Here is a 22,912-nt window from a genome sequence, read left to right as displayed (position 1 = left end):
CCTGCTGCCTTCACCTCCCTTGTTGGTTCCCTCAACCCTGCCCACACCTCTGCAAATAATTCCTTCATTAAATTATCTTCAAAATCCCAGCCGTGATGCCCTGTTTCCTGCTGGGACCCTGACTATTAGAGAGCTAGCGAGAAATATCGGATAGTCTAATATGAGGCTCTGGCTGGGCAGCGAAGGGAGAGAAGCCAGGAGGGGTCTGACCAACTAGCCCTAAACAGAGGGACCAGGGGAGTGGAGCTCTCTGTGAGTTAATCTACAGGTGTGATGGCCGTGGGGGCCTGAGGGCCTGGAAGGCAGGTGCTGGGATCAGAGCGCAAGATGCTGGATTTCTAGCACACAAAACAGTAATAGGTTGTGGTTAAAACCAGGGCTTTTTTTGTTTTGTTTTAAAGATTTTATTTGTTTTTAAGTAATCTCCACACCCAACGTGGGGCTTGAACTTACAAACTCGAGATCGAGAGTCATGTGTTCAACCAACTGAGCCAGCCAGGCGCCCCTACAACCAGGGCTTTTTAATTTGGGACCCAGGGAATTCTGTGTTAGCATCTTAGCTCTGCCACTTCACTATGCGTCAGCCAGGGACGTGACTTCACCTTCCTTAGTGGGCATGCTCACCTTAAAATGAGGCTACTAATACCAACCTTGCAGGTTTTGTGAGGGGTAAACACATGTAAACCACTTGGCACCAGGCCTGACATGTGGTATGAATGCTCAGCAAATGTTCGCTATGTGCGCTGCACTTCCAAGCAATGATTAAATCTAAGGTGTGGTCACGGGAATGAATGTCCAGAGCGGGATGAAGGTCAGCAGAGATGAGGTGGAAAGAGACCAAGAGGCTAGATAATGGGAGGGTTGAGTCATCAACCGCCCTCCGACCAGGGAGGTTAAGTATTCCAGTAGGACCGTGGCATGGGGTAGAGATACAGTCTGTGAGGAAGTTCTAGAGTCCTCAGGAAGGAGGGCAAGTGACCAGAGAGTCAACAGATGTCAATGAGGAAGTGGCATAGAGGGTGGGAGAACCTGAAGACATAAGCCTCTAGGAAGCCCGAGGTCCAGGAAGCCAAATTAGAGTCAGTGTGCCTCTTCTGACCTTCCACAGCTCCTTGCATGTCCCTTTGCAAGGGACATGTCCCAGTGACCATGTCCCCCACTAAGCCAGAGCTTGTCAAGGGAGGGATTGGATCTGACCCGTCCTATAGTAGCTAGAACAGAAGTATCCATCGGCAAATGATTGTTGAATGACTTGGGGGTCAGGAAAGGAGCACAGTTCTGGGTGACATTTAGTAAAGTGGCAGGGCCAGCATGCTAGTGCAGGACTCTCTGGGTCCCAGACTTAAAATCCCTGGTTTTAACCACAACCTATTACTGTTTTGTGTGCTAGAAATCCAGTATCTTGCGCTCTGATCCCAGCACCTGCCTTCCAGGCCCCCAGGTCCCCACGGCCATCACACCCGTAGATTAACTCACAGAGAGCTCCACTCCCCTGGTCCCTCTGTTTAGGGCTAGTTGGCCAGACCCCTCCTGGCTTCTCTCCCTTCCCTGCCCAGAGCCTCATATTGGACCATCTTATTTAAGTTTCACTTTGTCCCATCTCTCTCTCTCTGCATTCTCTCTCTCTTTTTAAAAAATATTATATTTTATTTTATTTAGGGGCACCTGGGTGGCTCAGTTGGTTAAGCAGCTGCCTTCGGCTCAGGTCATGATTCCAGGGTCCTGGGATCAAGCCCCACGTCAGGCTCCCTGCTTACCAGAGAGCCTGCTTTTCTCTCTACCTCTGCCTGCTGCTCTGCTTACTTGTGCTCTCTGTCAAATAAATAAATATAATATTTTTAAAAATATATTTTATTTATTTATTTGAGAGAGAGAATGAGAGACAGAGAAAGAGATGATGAGAAGGGGGAGGGTCAAAGGGAGAAGCAGACTCCCTGCCGAGCAGGGAGACTGATGCGGGACTTGATCCTGGGACTCCAGGATCATGACCTTAGCCGAAGGGAGTCGCTTAACTAAGCCACCCAGGTCCCCCTGCCTTCTCTTTTAATAACCTAGTGCCTTAAAAAAGACCTCTTTTTCAATTCAGAACAAATGTTCCCTGAGGGGCACCTGGGTGGCTCAGTCGGTTGAGCCGACTCTTGATTTCAGCTCAAGTCCTCATCTCAGGGTGGCGAGATCGAGCCCCACATCGGGCTCCACGCTGGGCATGCTCTCCTCTCCCTTTGCCCTGACTCCTCACTCACTTTCTCTTTAAAAAAAAAAAAAAAAAAGACAAATGTTCCCTGAGATCTCATGGAATACATTCTATTCCACCTATCTGGAATATCCTTGTCCATTCTATCCACCCAAAGACTTCCTACTCTGCATTCAAGAATGAGCAGAAGTTAACCATCAGGGAGAGGAAAAATAAACCACAATGACACCGCACGTTCATCGGACTGGTAAAATTAAAGTGTCTGACAATCCCAAGCTGATGACAGTATGTAAAGAGAAGATGAAAAGAGAACTCTCATCAGGGTGGGAAGGAGAGTAAGCTGGTACAAACACTTTAGAAAAGTCATTTGGCAATGTGGTAGGCTGCAAAATGTCCCCCAAAAGGTGTCTATGGCTTAATTCCTGGAATCTGTGAAGGTAACCACGGATGGCAAAAGGACAGCAGATGTGGTTAAAGTATGGATTTTGAGATGAGATTATCCTGATTACTCGGGTGGTCCCTAAGTGCCATCACATGTGTCCTCATAAGAGGGGGGTTGAGGGAGATGTGACACAGACAGTAGAGGAGGCAATGTGATCACAGAAGCAGAGACTGGAGGGATGTGGCCACAAGCCAAGGGATGTTAGCAGCCACCAGAAGTTGGAAGAGGCAAAAAGCAATTTCTTCCCTAGAGCCTCTGGAGGAAGTATGGGTCTGCTGACATCTTGATTCTGGCCCAGTGAAAATTTTAGACTTCTCACCTCCAGAACTACAGAGAATACATTTCTGTTGTATTAAGCCATGAAATTTGTGCTAATTTATTACACCAGCCATAGGAAACTAATACAGGCAGTATCTACCAGACCTGAACGTACCCAGGTCCAGCAGTCCCACTTGCGGGTATATCCCAACAGAAATGTAAGCATTTGTTCACCAAAAACCATGCACTACAATGTTCGCGGCAGCACTATTCGGAACGGTCCCAAACCGGAAACAACCTCAATGTCCACCAACAGTGCCATGCATGAAGTACTTGTGGGATGTTTATAACAATGAGTCAACTATTGACAGACACGTGGAAGAACCTTACAAACACAACACTGAGCAAAAGAAAACAGACACAACAGAAGACTTATTGTACGGTTCCATTTATATCAAGTGCAAGATGAGAGATTATCTACATCATTGTGGGACATAAAACTAGCAAAAACAATAAAAAGAGGAATTATTACTGTAAAAGGCAAGGTAGTGTTCCCAGCTAGGGGAAGTGGCGGGGGGGTGGGTATGGTCAGGAGGGAGCTTATGACAGCCAGGTCGGGGGGTGAGGGGCTTCTGGGGTGTGGTAAGGTGTTTCTTAATGTGGGAGGCACATGCGTTTTACAACGTACTGACACCATATGTCCGTTGTCCCTACTTTTCGGAATGTTCTAGTTCACAGTTGAAACGCAGGGTGGTGGTGTTGATTCTGAACAGAATGAACAGGGGTCCGATCCACGAGGCCTTTCTGGGACCCTCCAATCAGTGTCCTCTGGGCTCCCCTGGCCTCTGCTGCTTATTCAGTCACCACCCACCCTGGGCTATGACCTGCGGTGGCCCGGCGTGGCTCGCCCGCCAGCACAGGGCCTGCGGAGCCAGCAGCGCCCCAGCCAGAGCAATGCCAGAGCCCGGCGGAGGCCTCGGGACAGGTGCACGGCCGTCACTCCCGCACATGGGCCTTGTATGCCCACCTCACACTACCACCTTCTAGCGCAACCGTGCTGTGACTGTCGTCGTGGCCGGCCCGCGGGAGCATATGGCCGCTGTGCAGACGAGGGCTGACTCGGCACCGCCACTTACCTCTGACTCTGCCGATCCATCAGTCTCTCTGCACCCGGTTTGGGCACGTTTCCTAAGGCCTTCCCCGGAGCTGCCCTCTCTGCTAAGGCCCCTCTCTGTCATTCTGTTGAACTCCTACTCACCCTTCAAGAGCCAGCTCCGGGCTCCTCTCCTCTGTGAAGCCTGCCTTCCTCTGGGCTCCCACAGGCCCCTATCTCGCCTGCCCGCAGTCTGCCCATGCCCTGCCCCAGGGGCCTTTCTCGACTCCTGAAGCTCTTTGATCTCCCCGGCTTGTCCTCATGGCCTTCTGTGACCCACTTCTTGGCCTCGGGGGTGTGTCGGTCACCCCCGGGTTCCCGCGCGGGCTCTGGCAAGTCCAGGCCAGCTCCACAGCAGACGCGCCCAACGGGGCTCTGGAGGCGACAGACATCTCAATGTTCCCGCCACCGCCGGCGCCTGCCATGCACTGCGCCTGCGCGGGCTCCGGTGGCCTCGCGGTTAGACGTCTCTACGTCCGACACGCGCTGGCCGGCGAAGTAGAAGGACCCGCGGCTGAAGAAGGTGGGTGGGCGGGGCATCGGAGAATGGGGAGGTGTGGGTCATAGGCGGGGCCCGAATCACGGAACCGACAGGTGGGCAGGGTCTGAGTCTCTCCCCGCAAGGGCGCGGGGCCCCTCATTCAGAAGAGGCGGAGAGAAAAGCCTCAGAGCCGGATGATGAGGCTGTCTCCGCAATTCTGGCCAGCGGAGCCAGAACCAGCAGCAGCTCCCACCCCCAAGTACAGAAAATCCCCCAAACCTTGAGAAGGAAACCTACTCCCGCCCAGACCAAAGGCAGTTCCCACAACTGGAGGGAAGAAGGGGCGTGGAAACCCCCAACCCGCCTCCCCAACCTGCATCCACTAGGGGAGAGAGGCTCTCGAGCTCAGTGCTTCTCTATCCCCCAGGCAAGCCACCTCCCCTCTCTGAAACCCATTTCCTGTCAAAAATGGGGGTAGAAGCCCTACTTCACACAAGCTAAGCATTAAATAAATCTTGAGGAGGTGCCCAGCAGACCCTAGCTCCTGCCCAGAAAGGGTATGGTGCTAGACCAAGTCTTGATTCCAGGACAGGTCTCAACCCTTAGACTTGCCACAACGTCCCTCCCCACCAACACAGGCCAGGGGTCCAGGTTCCCAAATGTGGGCAGAAGTGGACCTCTTCCCCCAGGAAAAGCCAGCAGTCCCTGCCTACCCCCTCCCACCCACCCCGATTCCCCAGCCCGATTCCCTTCCCCCACAGGAAGGAAAACCTTGGTTATTGTGTAAGAAACCTGAGTTCCTAAACCCTTAAACAAGGGGTGGGGAAAGAGGCCACAACCTCCGGTAGCCACAAGGCAGCAGGAAGCAGTGCTGGGCCCTGGGAGGAAGAATGCAGGTCCAGATTTAAGAGGCGACTGTCCGGAAGGCATGAGGAGCCATCTGGGGAGGGATTCCAGGCAGCGAACTGTGGCTCATGACCCGTTTGGTTTCCAAAGCTTGGGGCTAGAGTGCTGGGCTAGATAGCTGGCACCTCAGTGAATAAAATAAAAACACTAGTATTCCCAAGAACCTAACAAGAGCAAAGCATGTGCCAATGGGGTTGGGACAGGTTATGACTCCCAAACCAGTTAATTCCTTTGACAGATGAGGAAACTGAGGCCCAGAGAGGAGGACAGGCCTGGGGTAGCAGCAGCTGATGACGCTCCAGCATCTTGCCCTTCCTCTAGCCAGATACTGGGCCAGGAGCCCCAGGGCTGGAACTGGGCCCAAGTCCTCATTAGCTCCTTCCTCCAGCCCATAAAGAAAGAGTCCTAGGGAGCCTTGATGCCCACCCTAAGCCCCAATCCAGGGCAGTTTTATTGGCGCCATTTGTAAAAGGCCTTTCCCATCAGCCCCAAGCCTTTGCCTTCCCTTTTGGAGAAGGAAGTTGGTTTCTGACCCTGGCCCCACCGGCAACGACACACTTGGTCTGATGCTACTGCAATGCACGTGTGACACTCCGGGTGCGGGTCCTTGTTCAAGTCTGCGTCCAACTGTGGGGAGCAGGAGAATGTGGAGAGCCAGGTCTGTGTCTGGAAGTCGGGCAGAGCCCCAGCTGGCTAGAGAGATGTGTGGGCAAGGGGAGCAGGCCCCGTGTGCACCCTAGCCCCAGTGCCCAGTGCGGCTGAGGTCCAGGCTTGGGGACAGTAAAATCAGAGATCCTGAGAGAGAAGCCCTTAGGCCAAAGACATGTGTGGAGCAGGCCAGGGCAGGAGCCCAGGGAAGATTCCAGAGGGAACAGTGTGCATATGTGCGCACACAGTCCACGGTCAGGGACATGGTGTGCAGGGGGCCTTTGGTGAATGTGTAGCTATGCCTCCCGCCCGTTCTGATCTGCATGCCTGAGTCCCTGGCCTCCTGAAGCTGAGGGAACACACCAGAGGGTAGGGTTGGGAGGAGGCTGGGAAGGAAACTCAGGTGGAAGTGGTTTAGGCCTCAGAGCCCACATCCTGTGGGAGAGTCTGTCAAGGGGCCAGGCCATCTGTCCCAGTCCTCGGGGCTGCTGGAGTTGACAGTCCTCTAGGGGCAGAGATGGATGTCCTCCAGGGAAGAAAGTGGCCCGGAGGCTAGGAGGTGGGTTCAGTCCTGCCATGTCCAGGATCAGGAGGCCTCAGTCGGGCGCCGTCCTCCCTCCTCCTCCATCAGCAGCAAGCGGCGCCGGCCAGCCTCATAGTCGGCCTCGTCCACACTGACCAGCAGGCGGACAGCCTCCCGGCCTACGGCCTCGCGAAGGGCCTCAGTCAGGAACACGCCCCGAAGGGCCTGCAGCAGGGCGCCACTCAGGTAGTCACCCCAGAAGGCGTCCAGATAGGAGAGCTCAGAGAACTTGATGTCACACACCACGGAGCCCAGGTCCCGGGAGCGCAGCACGGCAGTGGCCTGCCCAAACACGTCCAGCTGCCGGGCCAGTGCCTGTGGCCGCCGGGAAGCCACGCCCTGCTCCAAGGCTGGCCCGTGCTCACAGTACTCTGCTCGCACCCGGAGCCGGATGTCTGCGGGAGAAGGAGGGACTGGTCAGGGAGGGGCCAACACCACACACACACAGACACACACACACACAGACACACACACACACAGACAAACACACACACCCCACAGTGGGACCAGGGGCCCACAACCCCTTCCTCCTGCCCCAGCCTCCTCCCACAGGCTCCTCCCACTGCCCCATGGGTTGCACAGCCCCTGCCCACATCCTTCCCCCTTCTGGTAACCACACCCAAGTATGGAGACACCCTCCCATGGCTTCTCTCCTGCAGCCTGGCCTCTGTTACCTCCTGACCCGGCGCCATCCGCTCTCCGCACGTGCCCCACTCCAGCCGCAGCACCCTGCTGCACCCCCACCCACTAGGCAGGTTCTACCCAGCCCTGCCTCTCCTCCCGCTGGGGATGCTCTGGCCGGCCCAGTATCACTTGCTCCCTCAATTCCTTCAAACGCCACCTTCCCAATGACGCCTCCCCTAACCTCCCCATTTAAAACTTCACCACCACCAGGGACCCCAGCCCCCTACCCTCCCAGTCCCCTTAGACCCTGCCCCCTTTCTTCCCAAGGCACTTACCACCTAACCTCGGAGGTTTCCCTTATGCTGTCAGGTTTTTCACTTGTCTCCCCCTGGCTGAGCCCCCTGTGAGCCCCCTGGAAGGAAGGGACTGTCTGTTTTATTCACGGGTGTAGTCCTGCGGCACCCAGCAGACACTCGATATATACTTGTGAAAGAACCAAAGCGCGGGCTGAAAGACCTGCCTTGCAGTAACGGGCCTTGCCCTGTCCTGCACTCAGTGAGACTCCTGTGGGGCCACCACACCCAACAGGATAGCGCCACCCAGGGGTCTCAAGGCTGGGATGGCAACGGCTCTGCTGGTAGCAGGTGCCCTCTTCCCTCAGAGGCTGCTAAGATGGTGGGCCCTAAGCCCGGAGCTGCCGGAGGCACTTGGCCAGCAGGAGGAGAGAGCATGATTCTCTGCTACGATCCATTCCCTTTTTGCTCAGGCCAGTCTGAGCTGAGTTTCTGTTCTTCACGACCCTGCCCCCATCTGCCCAAATGAGGGGGCAGCTCTGCGCAGCACCCAAGACTTCCTAGACTGTCCCTATAAATGTGACCTCCGGCGGATCACCTCCCTGTGGGATTACTAAAGCCCCACTTGTGGGGCGTCTGGGTGGCTCAGTGGGTTAAGCCTCTGCCTTCGGCTCAGGTCATGATCTCAGGGTCCCGGGATGGAGCCCCACATCAGGCTCTCTGCTCAGCGGGGAGCCTGCTTCCCACCCCCTCTCTGCCTCTCTGCCTACTTGTGATCTCTGCCTGTCAAATAAATGAATAAATAAAAATACTTTAAAAAATTAATAAAGCCCCACTTGTAACTCAGGCTACTAACAGAACTTCCTCTCCACACAACCCCGGCCGTGAGAGTCAGGTATGAGCTGGAAATGACAACAGGCACCACCCACACATGAACTCATTTAATCCACGAACGCCCCATGAGACAGGCTCTATAATCACCCCAATTTACAGGTAGGCAAACGGAGGCAAAGAGAAGAGAAGGGATTTGCCCAAGGTCACGCAGCCAGGGCGTGGCAGTGCTCCACAGAGGTCACTGGGCCGCTCATGCCCCAGAGGGCAGCTTCCGGTCAATGAAGATGAGTCCAACCCAGAGCCTTTAGATGCCGCTGTGTGACCTGGCACAAGTCAGCACCTCTCTGAGCCCAGACTCAGATGAACCCCAGACTTGATGAACCCGGGAATTCCAACTCTGAAAGACCGCTGAAAGGACTAGAAAGAAAACAGTGGATGGAAAAGAAGTGACTAGCACTGCCAACAGTGCCCAAGGGGTGCTCCAAGAACGGCGCCGCCGACAGCTCTGATGTGCCAAACGCTTCACCCTCAGCCTTCCGCCGGACCGGCCCCACGGGGTACGGGCCACATGCCACCCATCTGACGGATGAGGAAACTGAAGCTCTGGAAGGGGAACTGCCATGTGCACAACTCCCTTCGCCTTCCACACATGGTGTCAGCAGTGGGGCACAAGGTGGAAGGCAGGTCCCTGCTCCCCCAGATGACTTCTCAGTACTACCCATTTCCTCCTCCCACCCCAACCCTTCCTCTTTCTGTGAGGGAACCTCACCCTCTCCGCTCAAAGCCCAGGGAACCCCACCTGGCCTTGGCGCCTAGGACTTCCCACGGCACTCAGGCCCAACTCCCTCCATCTTAAGAACCACATGAGACCTCCAGGCCTACAGCCTAGACCCCCACGAGTGCCTGACCACACCCTCAGTTGGTGTGGGCCGGGGAGCAGGGGACTGGGAGAAGCAGCACCTGTCCAAGGCCACACGGGGCAGCTCAGTGGCAGAGGCACAAAGCCAGGTGGCGGAGTCCGACAGACCTTGAGGCGAGTCCCGGCTCTGCCACTCTCTAGCTGTGGGGCCTTGGGCATGTGACCTCACCTCTCTGAGCCTCAGTTTCCCCATCTGAAAAACATAAACAGACAAACAAGAGGTCCCTGCTGCATGGTGCGGTCACGAGGATTCAAAAAAGCAACTCATGAAGCAGTTGCCCCAGGTCCTACGACATAGGAGGCCCCCCAAAACAGGAACTGTGATTTCGACACCCACCTCTCTACCCCACGGCCCCTGCCGAGGCCTGGCCCTCTCTCGCTTGGGCCCGAGTCAACCTCCCCCCTCACCTTCTCCTTCAGTCCCAGCTGCGTTCTCTCTTGCCCCACCTCCAGTCACAAGGCCAGGGCCCCCAGAACAAGCCTTACTCACTCGCACGATCACTGGTCCACCTCCTCTGCGCATAACAGACCCACTCACCCACCAAGGCCCAGCTCACAGGACCACACATCCCAAGCCAGTGAAGCCCTCCCACATCGCCCTTCTCCTCAGCATAGCTCCGTACTCAACCTGTGGCACAAACTGTTCAGATCCTGCCCCCAACATGGGGGGGTGGAAGGAAAGCAAAACCAGGATGGACTAATGTGTGTCCCATCCGTTCTTTCATCCCATGAATCGATTTACAAAGCCCCAGGAATGTGGGGTGACATGCACGCCCCACCACCAGTGGGCCGGCAAGATACAGAACCCCAGTTAGGGAACACCTCCCATGGGCCAGGCCCTCCCCAAGGGCTTTCCCGATCTCTGGCGCTGAATCCTCACAGCATTTTCCTTATCCCCACTGACAAATGAAATCCCTCCCCAGACCAGAGGCCAACATCAGGTCTGGAACACAACAGTGTGGCACTCAGAGAAAGAGGCCAAGGAGACTCCATGAAAGCAAAGGAGACCTGCTTTACCACCCCTGGCCAGGGATCAGGGGCACCAAGCGCCATCTCTCCTTTAGTCCTCGCCCAAATGACCAAAGAACAACAGGTGACACGCACAGAGGATTTACTCCAGACTGGCACACACGTCACTTATTGACCCTTTGACCCTCCCTGTAACCTTCTAAAGCAGTACTATTATCTCCTTTCTGCAGATAGGGAAACTGAGGCACAGAGAATGAGTCACCTGCCCAAGGGCACAGAGGCAGGAAATGGCAGAACTGGAATTCCAACTGGGGTGCCTGGCCCCGCAGCGCGAGCTCTGAACTACCCTGTCCTGTTGCGGCCTCTCGCACAATGATACACAGGAACCTATCATGAAAAGACATCCCAAGGGCCACAAGAGAAAATGAGAGAGAACGAGGTGTAATTTAGATTGCAACGATCAGACAGAACCTCTCTAGGAAATGACACTGGAAGTAAAATGTGAAGAACAAGTAGGTCGAGAGAGAAAAACCAGGATAAGGAAGAGCAGCATTCCCAGGAGAGAGAACGGCCCCCCATCGAAGTCCAGAAGCAGAAAATGAACTAGGCATTCAGAGGCTGGGGGCCAGGGTGGATGGACCACGCGGAGGAGAAGGGCACCAGGGGATGACTGGAGGGACAGGACCCAACCCGGTGGGGCAGGGAGTCCAGGGCCTCGCGAGACGAACACACCCCTCAGCAGCTCAGGGGCCTCCTTGGTAAAGCCTCACCCCCGCACTGGCTCTCATGGGGTCGCTCTGAGGATTACACGGCTGGCTGCGAGCACAGAGCAGAGGCCAGTGCCTGGTACACAACGAGCCCTCCGAGGGCCTCAGGAAGGACGTGAGCTCACACCGAGACGACTTGGGCCGCACTGCAGAGGCAGCAAGGTGGCAGGAACAGAGCCAGGGCAGGGGCTGGGGAAGGCCAAAGGGCCAGGACAGATGCAGCAGACACGGAGAGAGGTGGACAGGCTGGCCCAGTGTGTCCGCGAGGAGCAAGGTGCGAAGAGTGTCTGGCCCCTGTGTGACCTGGGCTCGGAGCTGGCTGAATTGCTTCCTCCGGCCAAGAACGCCAAACATTTAGCAATGGTCCCTCTCCCCTTGGGCAGCTGTGCAGCAAGGCTCCCTGTCCCCAGGGCAGAGGGGGTGGTGCTACCTTCCTACTGAGGAAAGCTGCTCTTGCTCCTGCACTCAGGTGGGCCCCAGCATCCTCCTGTCCCCCAACCCCACACCTCATCCCTCTCTACTCGAGCGCAGAGTAAGATGTGGAGGGAAATGGGCAGGGATGCCCAGGGGCTGGTCAGGAAAGGACAGGGACAGGCACAAGGGGGAGAAGGGCAGCCAGAGTGCGCAGATGGAAAGACCCCTACCCCTCCGCTGCCACTCCAGGGCCAGCACCCCTCCTCCTCTGGACAATACTGGTGCCCATCCTTGCTTTAGTCTTCCCCAGGGACACAGTGTCATATTAAATGTAAGGTTTTCGGGAACTAGCAGATCAAAGCAACGAGGAGACGCTGCCGCCAACGTCAGAGAAAGGTAAGCAGCCACTCACTCCCCGCTTCCTGATGGAAGGCCACAGCACCACCTGGGAAGTGAGCTTGAGAATAAAACATCGCACCAGAGTCTGATCAAGTCTCCCCAGGCCAACCACCGATTTCCAGGCAACACAGACAACAGGGGACCGTATCAATCTACTCCACTGCAGGATGCAGTTGGCAAAATCCAGTCTTCAGGAAACAGGACAACTACCTTCAACAAACACAGAGCTCAGGGGATGGGGGAGAGAGAACGGACGTGGCAAGGGAATCTCCGCGATCAGGAGAGACTTCCAAGAGCCAGCATCAGGGCGCCTGGGCGGCTCAGTCGGTTGAGCACCAGACTTCCGCTCAGATCATGATCCCAGGGTCCTGGGACTGAGCCCCACATCGGGCTCCCTGCTCAGTGGAGGGTCTGCGTGTTCCTCTGCCCCCCACACCCCACATGCACATGCTCGCACTCTCTTTCAAATAAATTAAATTTAAAAAGACAGAACCAGCACTTCTGAGACAACTGGACATCAGAGGACTGACTGGACATCTGACAGTAAGAAACTTGACAATTTCAGAGCAGTAATTTTTCAAGAATTCTGATCTTTTAGAGGTACACAGTGAAAAATCCACAGATGAAATTACAAGACTCCTGAAAACGACTCCAAAACACCGCGGATGGTGCAAGAGGACTGCCCACAAGCCAACAAGGGCTGAGGGCAGTGAAAGGGGGAAGGGGTCATCACACTGGTGTGCCTGCCTCTGTACCTTCTCCACAGAAAACAGGGAAAGGAGCAAAGCTCCTCCTGTCATTCAAATCCTCTGGCTGCTTTCTGTCACATAAGGCAGTGAAAGCCCCGGCCCCGGCCCTGGGCCCTGCAGGACGGGCCCCCCACCTCTCCTGCGCTCACCTCCCAGCAGCCCCCTTGTTCCCCGGGCTCCAGCCTGCCCAGCTTCCTCACCAGCCCTTCACCACCACAGGCTCAGTCCTACTTGGACCTTGGCACCTGCTGTCCCCAGATCCAGAACACTCTTCCCCAGGCATCCACACACTCGCTCTGTCTCTTCCAAGGGGGCTTCTGAGACCACCCTACCTTGAAAATACATCTAAAATGATATTTTCCATCACTCCCTACCCCGCTGCCCTGCCTTCTCTTCTCAGCCGCCATCTGAAGTATCTGGTGGCTTTCTCCTCCCACCGAAATACCCGAAACACCCGATGGGAGGACAAGCGCCGCTCCCCTGCTGTGCCCAGCGCAGAGTGAGCGCTCTGAGAATATGCAAGGTGGGGCGCCTGGGTGGCTCAGTGGGTTAAGCCTCTGCCTTCGGCTCAGGTCATGATCTCAGGGTTCTGGGATCAAGTCCCGCATCAGGCTCTCTGCTCAGCGGGGAGCCTGCTTCCCCCTCTCTCTGCCTGTCTCTCTGCCTACTTGTGATCTCTCTCTCTCTCTGTCAATAAATAAATAAAATCTTTAAAAAAATAAAAAATAAAAAAAATAAAAGAATACGCGAGGAGTATGAGCACCAACGGAGCCTGCCACTCTGCAGACAAGGGCTGTCACCCCTACCTCAGGGCTGTCTTGAAAACTCAGGGCCGAGTGAATAGCGCGCCCAGCACAGTGCCCAGCGGACGGCCCTGAAAGGGATGTGGAAACTCAGAGCCCCTGTGTCCAAACCCGGGCTACTCCAGACACCCTTCCCCTTAAGAAACCCGGAGTTTGGTCCAGTTCTACCCCTCTCAGGAGGGCAGTTGACTAGGGGTTAAGCCCCACAGCTGTCACACACACACAGGGGCAAGGAAGTCAGGTCACTCTAGTCTGAAGGAGCCTCTTTCCACCCCTGGTCTTGGGCCTCATTAAAGGTGAAGCATCCCGGATTCCAGAGGGAACCATAAGCAGCCTACAGGGGAGGGCCTCCCTCCAGCCCCACCCTGCCCAGTGAGTCAGCAGTCAGACCTGCTCACAGTCCTCCCAGCAAGACCCAGCCACACCCTGGGTAACAACCTCCCCGCCATAGCCCAGCCCACCGGAAGAGACCTGAAGCCTCTGGGGCAACAAGACCCTCCCCAGCCTTGGCTCAGCAGGCCCCCTGCTGCCCAGCCAGCCCAGTATTTCTGCTCCGGACCGTCTGCCGTGGGAGAGAGTCACCCCAGGCAGCCACCCCATCCAGCAGAGGGTTGTCGGAGGACACTGTCCAGCTGAGGGTTGTCAGAGGACACCAGCTGGCTCTACTGGTCTGTTCCTCCTGGCAGCACCCAGCACAGGTTTCCGCAGCCTCATGGGGGAGTGGATGGGACACTCGGAAGAGAGGGAAGCAGAGACGTGTGGGCTGATGAGCCCGCACCCACCCACGCCCCTCAGGGCCACAGTTCTCAAAGGCAAGGCCCAAGCACGAATCTCTAAGGCAGAGCCCACCAGGCACCTAGCCTAACACACGTGCTGGCCCAGGCAGCCCTATTAGCGCCCTCCCCTCCCCAACAGAACGTCTCTGGGCCAGACCTTCCACCTCTCCCGCTTCGGCTGTCCAGCCTCTTCCCTCCGTTCCCTGCTTCCTTTTTGTTTAATTTACTTCAACAAGTACCTGTCACAGCACATGCTATACCTACCTGTACCTGGCACGCTTCTAAGCACTTTATACGTCATCATTCACTAACTGATTTTCCAGATGGAGTCAGAGTTCCATCGAAAGCAGGTATCAGATCACCTCGCTCCCTGCTGAAAATCCACTATAACACTTGCTGTATGGAATAAAACCCACACTCCCGTCTACTCCAAGGTCTGCCAGGCCCAGTGGCTTGGCTCCTGCCAGGCTCCTCCACCCACTCCCCACCCTCTGCTCACGGCACTATCTAAAGCCAGCTGCAGTTTCACTGATCTGTCACCCTACGAGAAGGTCGCCTCCCCAACCGCAGGGCCCTCACTGCTATTCCTGTCCCAAGCACACTGCACAGTGACAGCAAGACACACAAACCGGTACATAGCACATGGGGTGGGCCCCCGACCAGGCACTGGGGGAACATTTTACTGGGTTAATTCATCTTCTCTCTCAACAAGCCCAGTTGGGGAGCACCCTATCAGCCTCATTTTACACAGAAAGGTTCGGTCACCTGCCCAAGGTCAGACAACCTCGCTAAACGCCAAGGCTAAGTGACCCTAGCAGCCTGCTCCAGGATCCTCATTTCTCACCCGCACACTGTTCTACTGCAGACTAAGTAAACCTATAAAAACGGTTACTGAAAAAAAACAAAATTGAGAGTAAGAGGTCGTGAGGAAAAGCTCCCTGGAGGAGGTCACACACATAAGCCTTCCACAACGGGCAGGACGGAGACATGCAAGAGGAAAAGGACAAAAAAAAAAAAAAAAAAAAAAAAAAAAAAAAAGAGGAAAAGGACAAACGGAAGCCGCCGCCTCCCCACTGGGTGGGCCACACACTGCACAGACGCCCGCCTCTGCCACCCTCGGGCTCAGCAGCTGGCCACAAGCACCGGCCATGCACTCACCAAGGCCCACAGACACCTACCACAGGTCACTTTGCCTTCTGAGGCAGGTCTGGCTGGCTCCTGCGGCTGCTGGGGGGCGGCGGCAGTCCCTCTCCGCCGCCGCCTAGCACCACCACTGGGCCGGCCCCGACTCCGCCGCTGCCGCTTGGTCGGTGGGGAGCCTGAGGAGAGAGAGATGGGGCACACTGAGGACCAGGACAACAGGCAGAGGACGGTGGCAAGGGCCTGCACAAGGGCTCAAGGCTGGTCTCTGTGCTGTGAGACCTTGGGTGAGCCCCTCTGCTTCCTGGGCCTCAGTGGCCGGGTCCGTAAGACAAGCAGGGAGTAGAACCTAGCTTCACCCAGAAGAGAGCACCCCACCATCCAGCAGCCCCACTTCCAGGTCTGACCCTGAAGAAAGCCCTGCACAGCCTCGCCAGGAAACAGGCATGACAACAGACAGACCAATGCGGCATTGTTCCTAACTGTCTCAATGTGAACACAACGTAAACATCTGGCAAGCAGTACACTAGGTTAATTACCAGGGGGTTGACTCCTCAGTAAAGTAAATCCGAGGTACAAAACAAGTGTCTACAATTTGCTACATCTTGCCTTAAAAAGAAAGAGAAAATAAACATACAAACTTGCTATTTTTCCAAGACAAAACACTGTAAAGGCAAAAGAGATATGAATGAAATTAGTTACCTACTCACTAGGGGTTGGGGGCCAGTGGAAACAATCCTCCTGAGAACATCCTTCTCACGTTCTATTAGTTTTGACTTTTGAGTCATTAAAGTGTTTTACATACCCAAAAAATTAGAGAGACAAAAACACCAACCATAAAATTAACAGCAACAAATCTAGCTGCATATGTAACTGATAACACGAACTGGAAAAGAATTATTTCAAGTAACTTGGAAGAACGTTCGGACTGTAAACTCTCGGTAGGACACACTCCTAGGGCAGGAAGAACCACAAATAACCAGTCTGCTTCATTCAGGAGAGGCAGTCAGCAGCGGCACCGACGTACTTTCAAAGCTACGATTGTCATAAAACAAACCAAATAGATTTGTTATCTCAAAGCTATTAATAACCAGAATTTTCAGTGTACAAGAAACAAATATTTATAATGTTAATTTCGAAAACTGTAAGACAAATTATTTTTGTTTGGGGGTGGGGATAGAGCGTGTATGCAGGCAAGAGCCAAGAAGGGGAGAGGGAGAGACAGCATCCCAAGCAGGCACCCCGCCCAGCACAGAGATGGACACGGGGCTTGATCTGAGATCATGAAATGAGAAAGATGGGACACACTGAGATCATGACCTGAGCCGAAATCAAGAGTTGGACACTAAACCGACTGAGCCACCCAGGTGCCCCAAAATATTAATATGAATTTTTTTAAAGCAATTTCTAGCTCTGTTCACTAAAAGAGCCTAGAAACAATACACACACTCAGCACCCAGGTCTAGGTCTCTAAATGCCAGTGCCTCTAGAAGAAATGAGGCTTCTGGAAACAGCTGATTCCAGGGCTACGGAAGGAAAAAGACAGGTGAGTCCAAACATCTTGCAGTGCCCCAGAGCAGGAAGCCCAAAGAATGATGGAGCCCCATCAAAAAGACAGTAGGAGCTAGTCAATTCGAACCTCAGGAAGAATGACTAATGGATTCGAACACAGTAAATAAATAATTATACAGGAATCCATAGCGCTGCTCCCCCTCCTCCCAAAAAAAGAAAGAAATAAGGAAAAGCTCAAATGAGTGCCAGCTAACAGACCATTGGAAAAGAGTAAGAAAACCACCATTTTGTGAACACCAGTGTCAGCACTGGTTTGAGTAGAGATCATCGATGCCTGCTAAACCCACCAGGGATGCGGCTGGTATCAGGATGTGCCAAGGTGTCCCCCCACAGACTAAGCAGTCAAAGGGGAAATGTCCCTTTACAAAGGACAAATATGGCAGACACCATCCTAACCAAGTGCTCAAACCTGCCTACTCACAGCAAGAAAACCAGACCACCAGCCTCCTGATGTGTTCCAACGTAAAGTCCACAGCATCAACCAAGGAACATTCCTGCCAAAACATGTAACCTGAATCTCATCGAGCCTCCTGACCCACTTTTTACTGCACCTTACTTTACACTTCACTCGATTCTCAGTCCTGAAAACCACTCTCTACTATTCTGGCCACACATTTACAGGGTTTTCGAGTTTCAAGTCATGAACCAGAAACAACGCCCAGTGGCTGCTGCCATGCTTGTCTCCTGGGGTGAGGGTGCGGGGGCTCTCCATTTCACGGGAGCTATACCAGCTCCAGCACCCCACGAGGAAATGATCCAAACAATTGTGACATTCTACAAAACAAGCAGACAGAGTCAAGTAAGAGATAAAGGAGACATAATAAATTAATGCAGGGGCGTCTGGGCAGCTCACTGGGGTAGGCTTCTGCCTTTGGCTCAGTTTATAACCCCAGGGTCCTGGGATGGAGCCTGGCATCGGGAATCCCTGCTCAGCGGGGAGCCTGCTTCTCCCTCTTCCTTTGCCTGCTGCCTCCCCTGCTTGTGCTCTTTCTCTAATAAATAAATAAATTCTTAAAACACACACACACATAGAAACTCAACTATGAGTGGGTCCTGAGAGTAGAGACCATCCTGGGGGAGACATGAAAATAAAACATTAGAATATTGGAAAATCAGTATTTATTTTCTTAGACATAATAATGGTCTGGAAATGACCTAGGAGAAATTCCTCATTGTCAGAAAATGCCTGCTGTTTCAGGGATAAAGTATCCTGATGGCTGTAACTCATTCTAAAGCATTCAACCACAAATCCACCTTACACACACACACACACACACACACACACACGTAAGGCAAAAGTGGCAAAATGTTAAAATTACTGAATGGAGACAGAAAATAGGAACAAGCTCACTGTACTCATTTTTCAGCTTCTCTGTATGTTTCAAATTATGTTTGAATAATTTAAGAACTAGGGAAGAGGAGACGCCCTAAATGAATTGGCAGGGCAATTAAAAGAAACGAATTAAAGATCCTTGACGTGAATAAATCTCAGACATGTGTCCAGCAAAGCCAGCCATGTGAAGACTGCCCACCACGTGATGTCATTCAGATGCCCTATAAAACTACCACAAACAATTCCATACACTGCTTCCGGACACATGCTTTTGTAGGATAAACACCACACACAATGCAACGTGGACACAGAATGCCCCCTTGGGTCCCTTCCTTGACGGGCTGGGATGGAGAGGTTCATCAGGGTTCAGGAGGAGAAAGGCACACTGCCATCATGCCCACCCCGCGAGGCTCACCTGTCTCCCACTGACCCTGCTGGGCGTCTGAAGTACCACTTGACTGGCGACGGCGACGGCGGCTGCCTTCGGTCCTTTTGGAAGAAGAGCTGGAGGTGCCATAGTTGTAGCGTTCCGGAGACACTTCACAAAAAGAAAAGCAAAGGATTCAGGGCCTCCAGCCCCTCCCCAGCCCAGCCTCCAATTCCCACCTGGAGATGGACTCCTGCCCCACTAGGTGCTGAGCTCCCCAGAGCTCAGAGCCCAGACAGCAGCTCCCTCCCAAACGCTTCCTGCCCAGTGGTCACTATACGCCTACAGAAGGGGCTCAGGACCTCCTGGGGGCGTCCAACCCATGTCTACAGCAGCTCCAATGGCCAAGGCTGGATTCCATAAGCCGAGTCATGGTCAGGATCCCTGCAATGTCGCCCCCCCCCACCTCGAACTGCCCCCAACACTCCTTGAGGCCCCAAGGAGTAAGCAAGCTCTCCAAATCCTCTCCTCCACAGCCTAACCTCCACGTATTTTTTTTTCCAAAAACATGGTCAGTTCTTCTCTAGTGGAGCCCTTCTCCTGGTTACCCAATTCCCGTGAGCTTCCTCTGACCAAGGGAAGTTCTCGATCCCCCTCCGCGACTCACCACCTCACCTCTAATGACCCAGCTGAGGCCTCAACAGCTCCAGGCCTATGCACAAACAGGACTCCTGACCCTTAAACCCTTGGGTTCCTCACCTTCTCAGAACTGCTCCTCCAGGAGTACTTCCCTCACAGGATACAGGGCATCATCTAAAAACCGAGCCAGCCAGGTCTGAATCCTGACTCCCACACTTTCTACCTGTGTCACCTGTAAGCCCCTGTGTGAAGTGCCTTCCTCCCTCCCTCTCTGCTCTTGCTCTGTCAGTACCCCCAGCTCCTGCCACACTGGTCTCTGATGGTACCAAACTCAGTACTGACTCAGGGCTTGAAAACTTCTCTTTCCCTCTGCCTGGCATTTTCTCCTCTTAGATCTCCGCACAGCAGGAGTAGAGCCGCCGTCTAAACATCGCTTTCTCTAGGGCACCTGGGTGGCTCAGTGGGTTAAGCCTCCACCTTCGGCTCAGGTCATGATCTCAGGGTCTTGGGATCGAGTCCCTGCTGAGCAGGGAGCCTGCTTCCCCCTCTCCCTCTGCTGCTCCCCCTGCTTGTGCTCTCTCTCCTTCTCTCACTCTCTGTCAAATAAATAAATTCTTTTTGGGGGGCTCCTGGGTGGCTCAGTTGTTTGGTGTCTGCCTTCAGCCCAGGTCATGGTCTCAGGGTCCTGGGATCAAGCCCTGCTGAGCAGGGAGCCTGCTCCACCCATCCCCACCCCCCGACCCCCACCCCACCTCTCTGCCTACTTGTGATCTCTGTGTCAAATAAATTTAAAAAAAATCTTTTAAAAAATAATAATAAATAAACATCCCTTTCTCAAAAAGGTTTTAACTGGTTACCCAATCTGGGGAGCAGGAGGGGACTCCTTTCACTATGAAACACTCCCTATTCTCTGCATTCTTTTAACTTTGCTTTTCTATAACCATATCTAAAAATAAGCTATCTGCCTTAATGGCTGCTTCCCCCCACCAAACATAAGCTTCATGGAACAAACACTTTGTCAGCCCCAACACCTCGTACTTCCTGTGCTCAGCACACAGGATTCAGTTCTTACATGTGGGCAAGCTGCTTAACTTCTCTTAACCCTGTTCTTTTCCCTGTAAGATGGGGACACTAACAGGACTTCCTCATGGGATTACTGGGAGGATATAAGGCAACAGTTCACAGGAAGGGCTTACCACTGCGCTTAGCAAGAAATAAGCCCTCCATAAACAGTGGCCACAAACGTCATTGCTGTGGCCAAATTCCACAAGCTCACCTCTCCCAAACCCATGCCTCCTCCCTGCTGTGTTCCTCATTGATACTCTGAGCAAAGGGGAGGAGCGAGCTGGGACGTAGGCGATATGGCGCTGTTCGTGTCAGGCCACCCTGGAGGCCCAGCCAGGGCAAGGCCTCGTCCCCACCGGAAGTCTGTCACCCTCCCATTCAACCATACCTGGCCGGCGCCTCTTGCGCGCCAGGTGCGGCAGCAGGTCATGGCGAGCCAGCACGCGCAGGAGTTGCCCCAACAGCCGAAGATTGCTCTCGTCGCACTGCCCGCGGCGCTCCAGCTCCAGCAGCAGCTCCAGGCCGCTTCGGGCGCGGGCCAGACCGCCAGCCGCACCGGGAGCCTCGTCGAGCAGGAAGGCCAGCAGCTCCAGCTCGCACTCGGTCAGCTGTCCGCCCACCACCTCGAACATACGGTGAAGCGACAGCATCCCGTAGTAGTCCAGGCATTCATCCTCCTCCCAGCTCGGAGCCGGGGTCAACCCGGACAGCGCCATACCCGGGGGAGGGGGCAGCACAAGCTCTGAACCAGGGCCTAGAACCCACACAGCGGGGAGGGGACAATGGTCAGCGACGCAGAGACCTGGACCCCGCCCCCGCCGGCGCGTCTCTCCCGCCCCGTCCTGCCGGGCAGGGCCACCTTCGCACCCCAGTCTTCTCTGCCGCTCCCCTTCCCCCAGAAAGGAATGGTATCGCCCGAGGTCCCCTAGTAACAGGTCGAGACGCTAGACCCCGCTCCTCCTCCCACCAGTCGGGCCTGCCCAGCCCGAACGCCCCTCCCCAGGTGGTATGCCCCGAACCAGCCTCCGGACCCGACCAAGTGGATTGGGTCCGAACAAGCGTGGGGCCCCATCCCGGGGAACCCTGCCAACTGCCCTTTGACTCTGGGCAGCACTGTCCGGACGTGCCCCTTGGCTCCGTCCAGTGGTATTGTCCGATCAGCGCCGCGGCTCCACCCCAATGGTAGCGTCCGAAAGTAACCCTCTGCCCCCCACAAGTGGAACCGACCAAAGCAGCCCATCGCCCCACACAGGTGGAGCTGTCCGATCCCGACCCCCTCACCCTGTTAGGGCGGTACAGCTCTCCCCCCAACACCCAAGAGGTTCCGTCTACCCACCACCAGGCGCCCTCAGGCCTCTCTGGATCCTCACCGGACTCCGGCGTCTGACGACTCCCGGGCGACGGCCGCAGCCACTTGTTTTGGATCTTTCTGGCACCTTCTCTATTATTACGCCTGCGTCACCTCGCCCCTCCTCCTTCCCCAACTCGCGCAGGTGCGACCGCCACGCCCCTTAGGCGCAAGCGCAGAGTGAAGCTTCCAAGCCCCACCCCTCAGGGCCCGCCTCCAACCGTAGCGTCTTGCCCGCCAGTGCCGCGCCTGCGCAAAGCGAGAGTGATTTCCGCGTTTGAATTGGATCTGATGCTTGGTTGCAGGGTTGCTCCTGTCCGCCGGTGACTTACGCCGCTGGGTCCTTGTTGCCCCACGTCAAGCCCTGTTGGAACTACTCATCTCATGGACTACAGCCCCACCTTAAACACGATCTAGACGCCCACATTACCACTGCTCCCAGCTGCCCATGGCAAAGGACCACAATAGCGACCGTCCTGGTTTCAAATATCTCCCGGGCCCCTTATGATCTGGACTTGGCCGCTCCATCAGACTGCCCCTTACTCCTAATGGCAACCAGGAACCTACGTCACAACTGTGCCATCTCATGACCCCAACTGGAATCTCCTTTCATCCAACAGAAGCCCCCATCTCCGATGTTATTCCCCTGATCAAGACCAGGAAACTCCTCCATCTCATGTTAGGAACCAATACCTTCCTCCCGATTGCAATAGTCCCCTCCATCCTGACTGTTCACTTCTTGATGGCATCTATCACGGACTGGTCCCCTATTACAGTCAGACACCCTCTTCCTGTCTCAAGTTCACCCCCCGTCTTGTCCGCCTACCCGCAACAAACCTTTCCAATCTCTGCCTTCCAAGGTTAGGGGCTTCCTAATACCCCGTCTCTAACCTGCACCTACAAGTTGCACTTTGGCGAGGGTAGATCCCTATCAAGAGAACTGGAGTCCAGGCTGCATGTCTGAGCAGCTACCCTGAGGCGAGGCCTTGGGCACCATAGCCACCCCCACCCCCCATATACACTTAGGTGACTCACACGTACCTTGAAACAAGCCCCCTCCCCGGAGTGGTTCCCACCCCTGGAATTATCTCCCCCTGAAAGGGAGGGGACCTAGGTCCTGCTTGGCACTGGCTCAGCACTGGCTCTGCTTAGGCCGCAGCAGTGACCTTGGAAGAGTCCCTCTCCCTAATGGCAATCGTCACCTATTGAGGCCTAGTCCTGGGCCAGACACACAGT

The 22,912-nt window shown here is 54.7% G+C and overlaps 1 protein-coding gene across 2 annotated transcripts; it reads right to left on the bottom strand.

The window, feature by feature from the left end:
- Window positions 1-5,854: 5,854 nt before the first annotated feature.
- Window positions 5,855-21,815, bottom strand: DEDD2 (death effector domain containing 2). 2 transcript variants are annotated; one of them, XM_080829603.1, is made up of 5 exons: window positions 21,699-21,815; window positions 20,717-21,082; window positions 18,673-18,795; window positions 15,391-15,531; window positions 5,855-7,060 (listed from the first exon to the last, which is right to left on the bottom strand). In XM_080829603.1, the coding sequence occupies exons 2-5, from the start codon at window positions 21,042-21,044 to the stop codon at window positions 6,669-6,671; spliced, it is 984 nt and encodes a 327-aa protein (XP_080685729.1). In that variant the 5' UTR covers window positions 21,045-21,082; window positions 21,699-21,815; the 3' UTR covers window positions 5,855-6,668. The 2 variants fall into 2 exon arrangements, with proteins under 2 accessions (XP_080685729.1, XP_080685730.1); XM_080829604.1 differs by having other exon boundaries at window positions 21,665-21,765.
- Window positions 21,816-22,912: the final 1,097 nt, after the last annotated feature.

This window comes from Martes martes, assembly GCF_963455335.1.
Source record: "Martes martes genome assembly, chromosome: 17".
NCBI classification, from domain to species: Eukaryota; Metazoa; Chordata; class Mammalia; order Carnivora; family Mustelidae; genus Martes; species Martes martes.
This window is presented reverse-complemented; position numbering and strand designations above follow the sequence as displayed.

What these genes read in the sequence shown, in the direction of transcription:
- DEDD2 (XM_080829603.1), bottom strand. Translation starts at nt 21,044, where the DNA reads ATGGCGCTGTCCGGGTTGACCCCGGCTCCGAGCTGGGAGGAGGATGAA. An exon ending in GCGCAAGAGGCGCCGGCCAG is followed by an intron (nt 18,796 to 20,716) that starts GTATGGTTGAAT and finishes CTTTTTGTGAAG; the next exon opens with TGTCTCCGGAACGCTACAAC. An exon ending in GCAGGGTCAGTGGGAGACAG is followed by an intron (nt 15,532 to 18,672) that starts GTGAGCCTCGCG and finishes CTCTCTCCTCAG; the next exon opens with GCTCCCCACCGACCAAGCGG.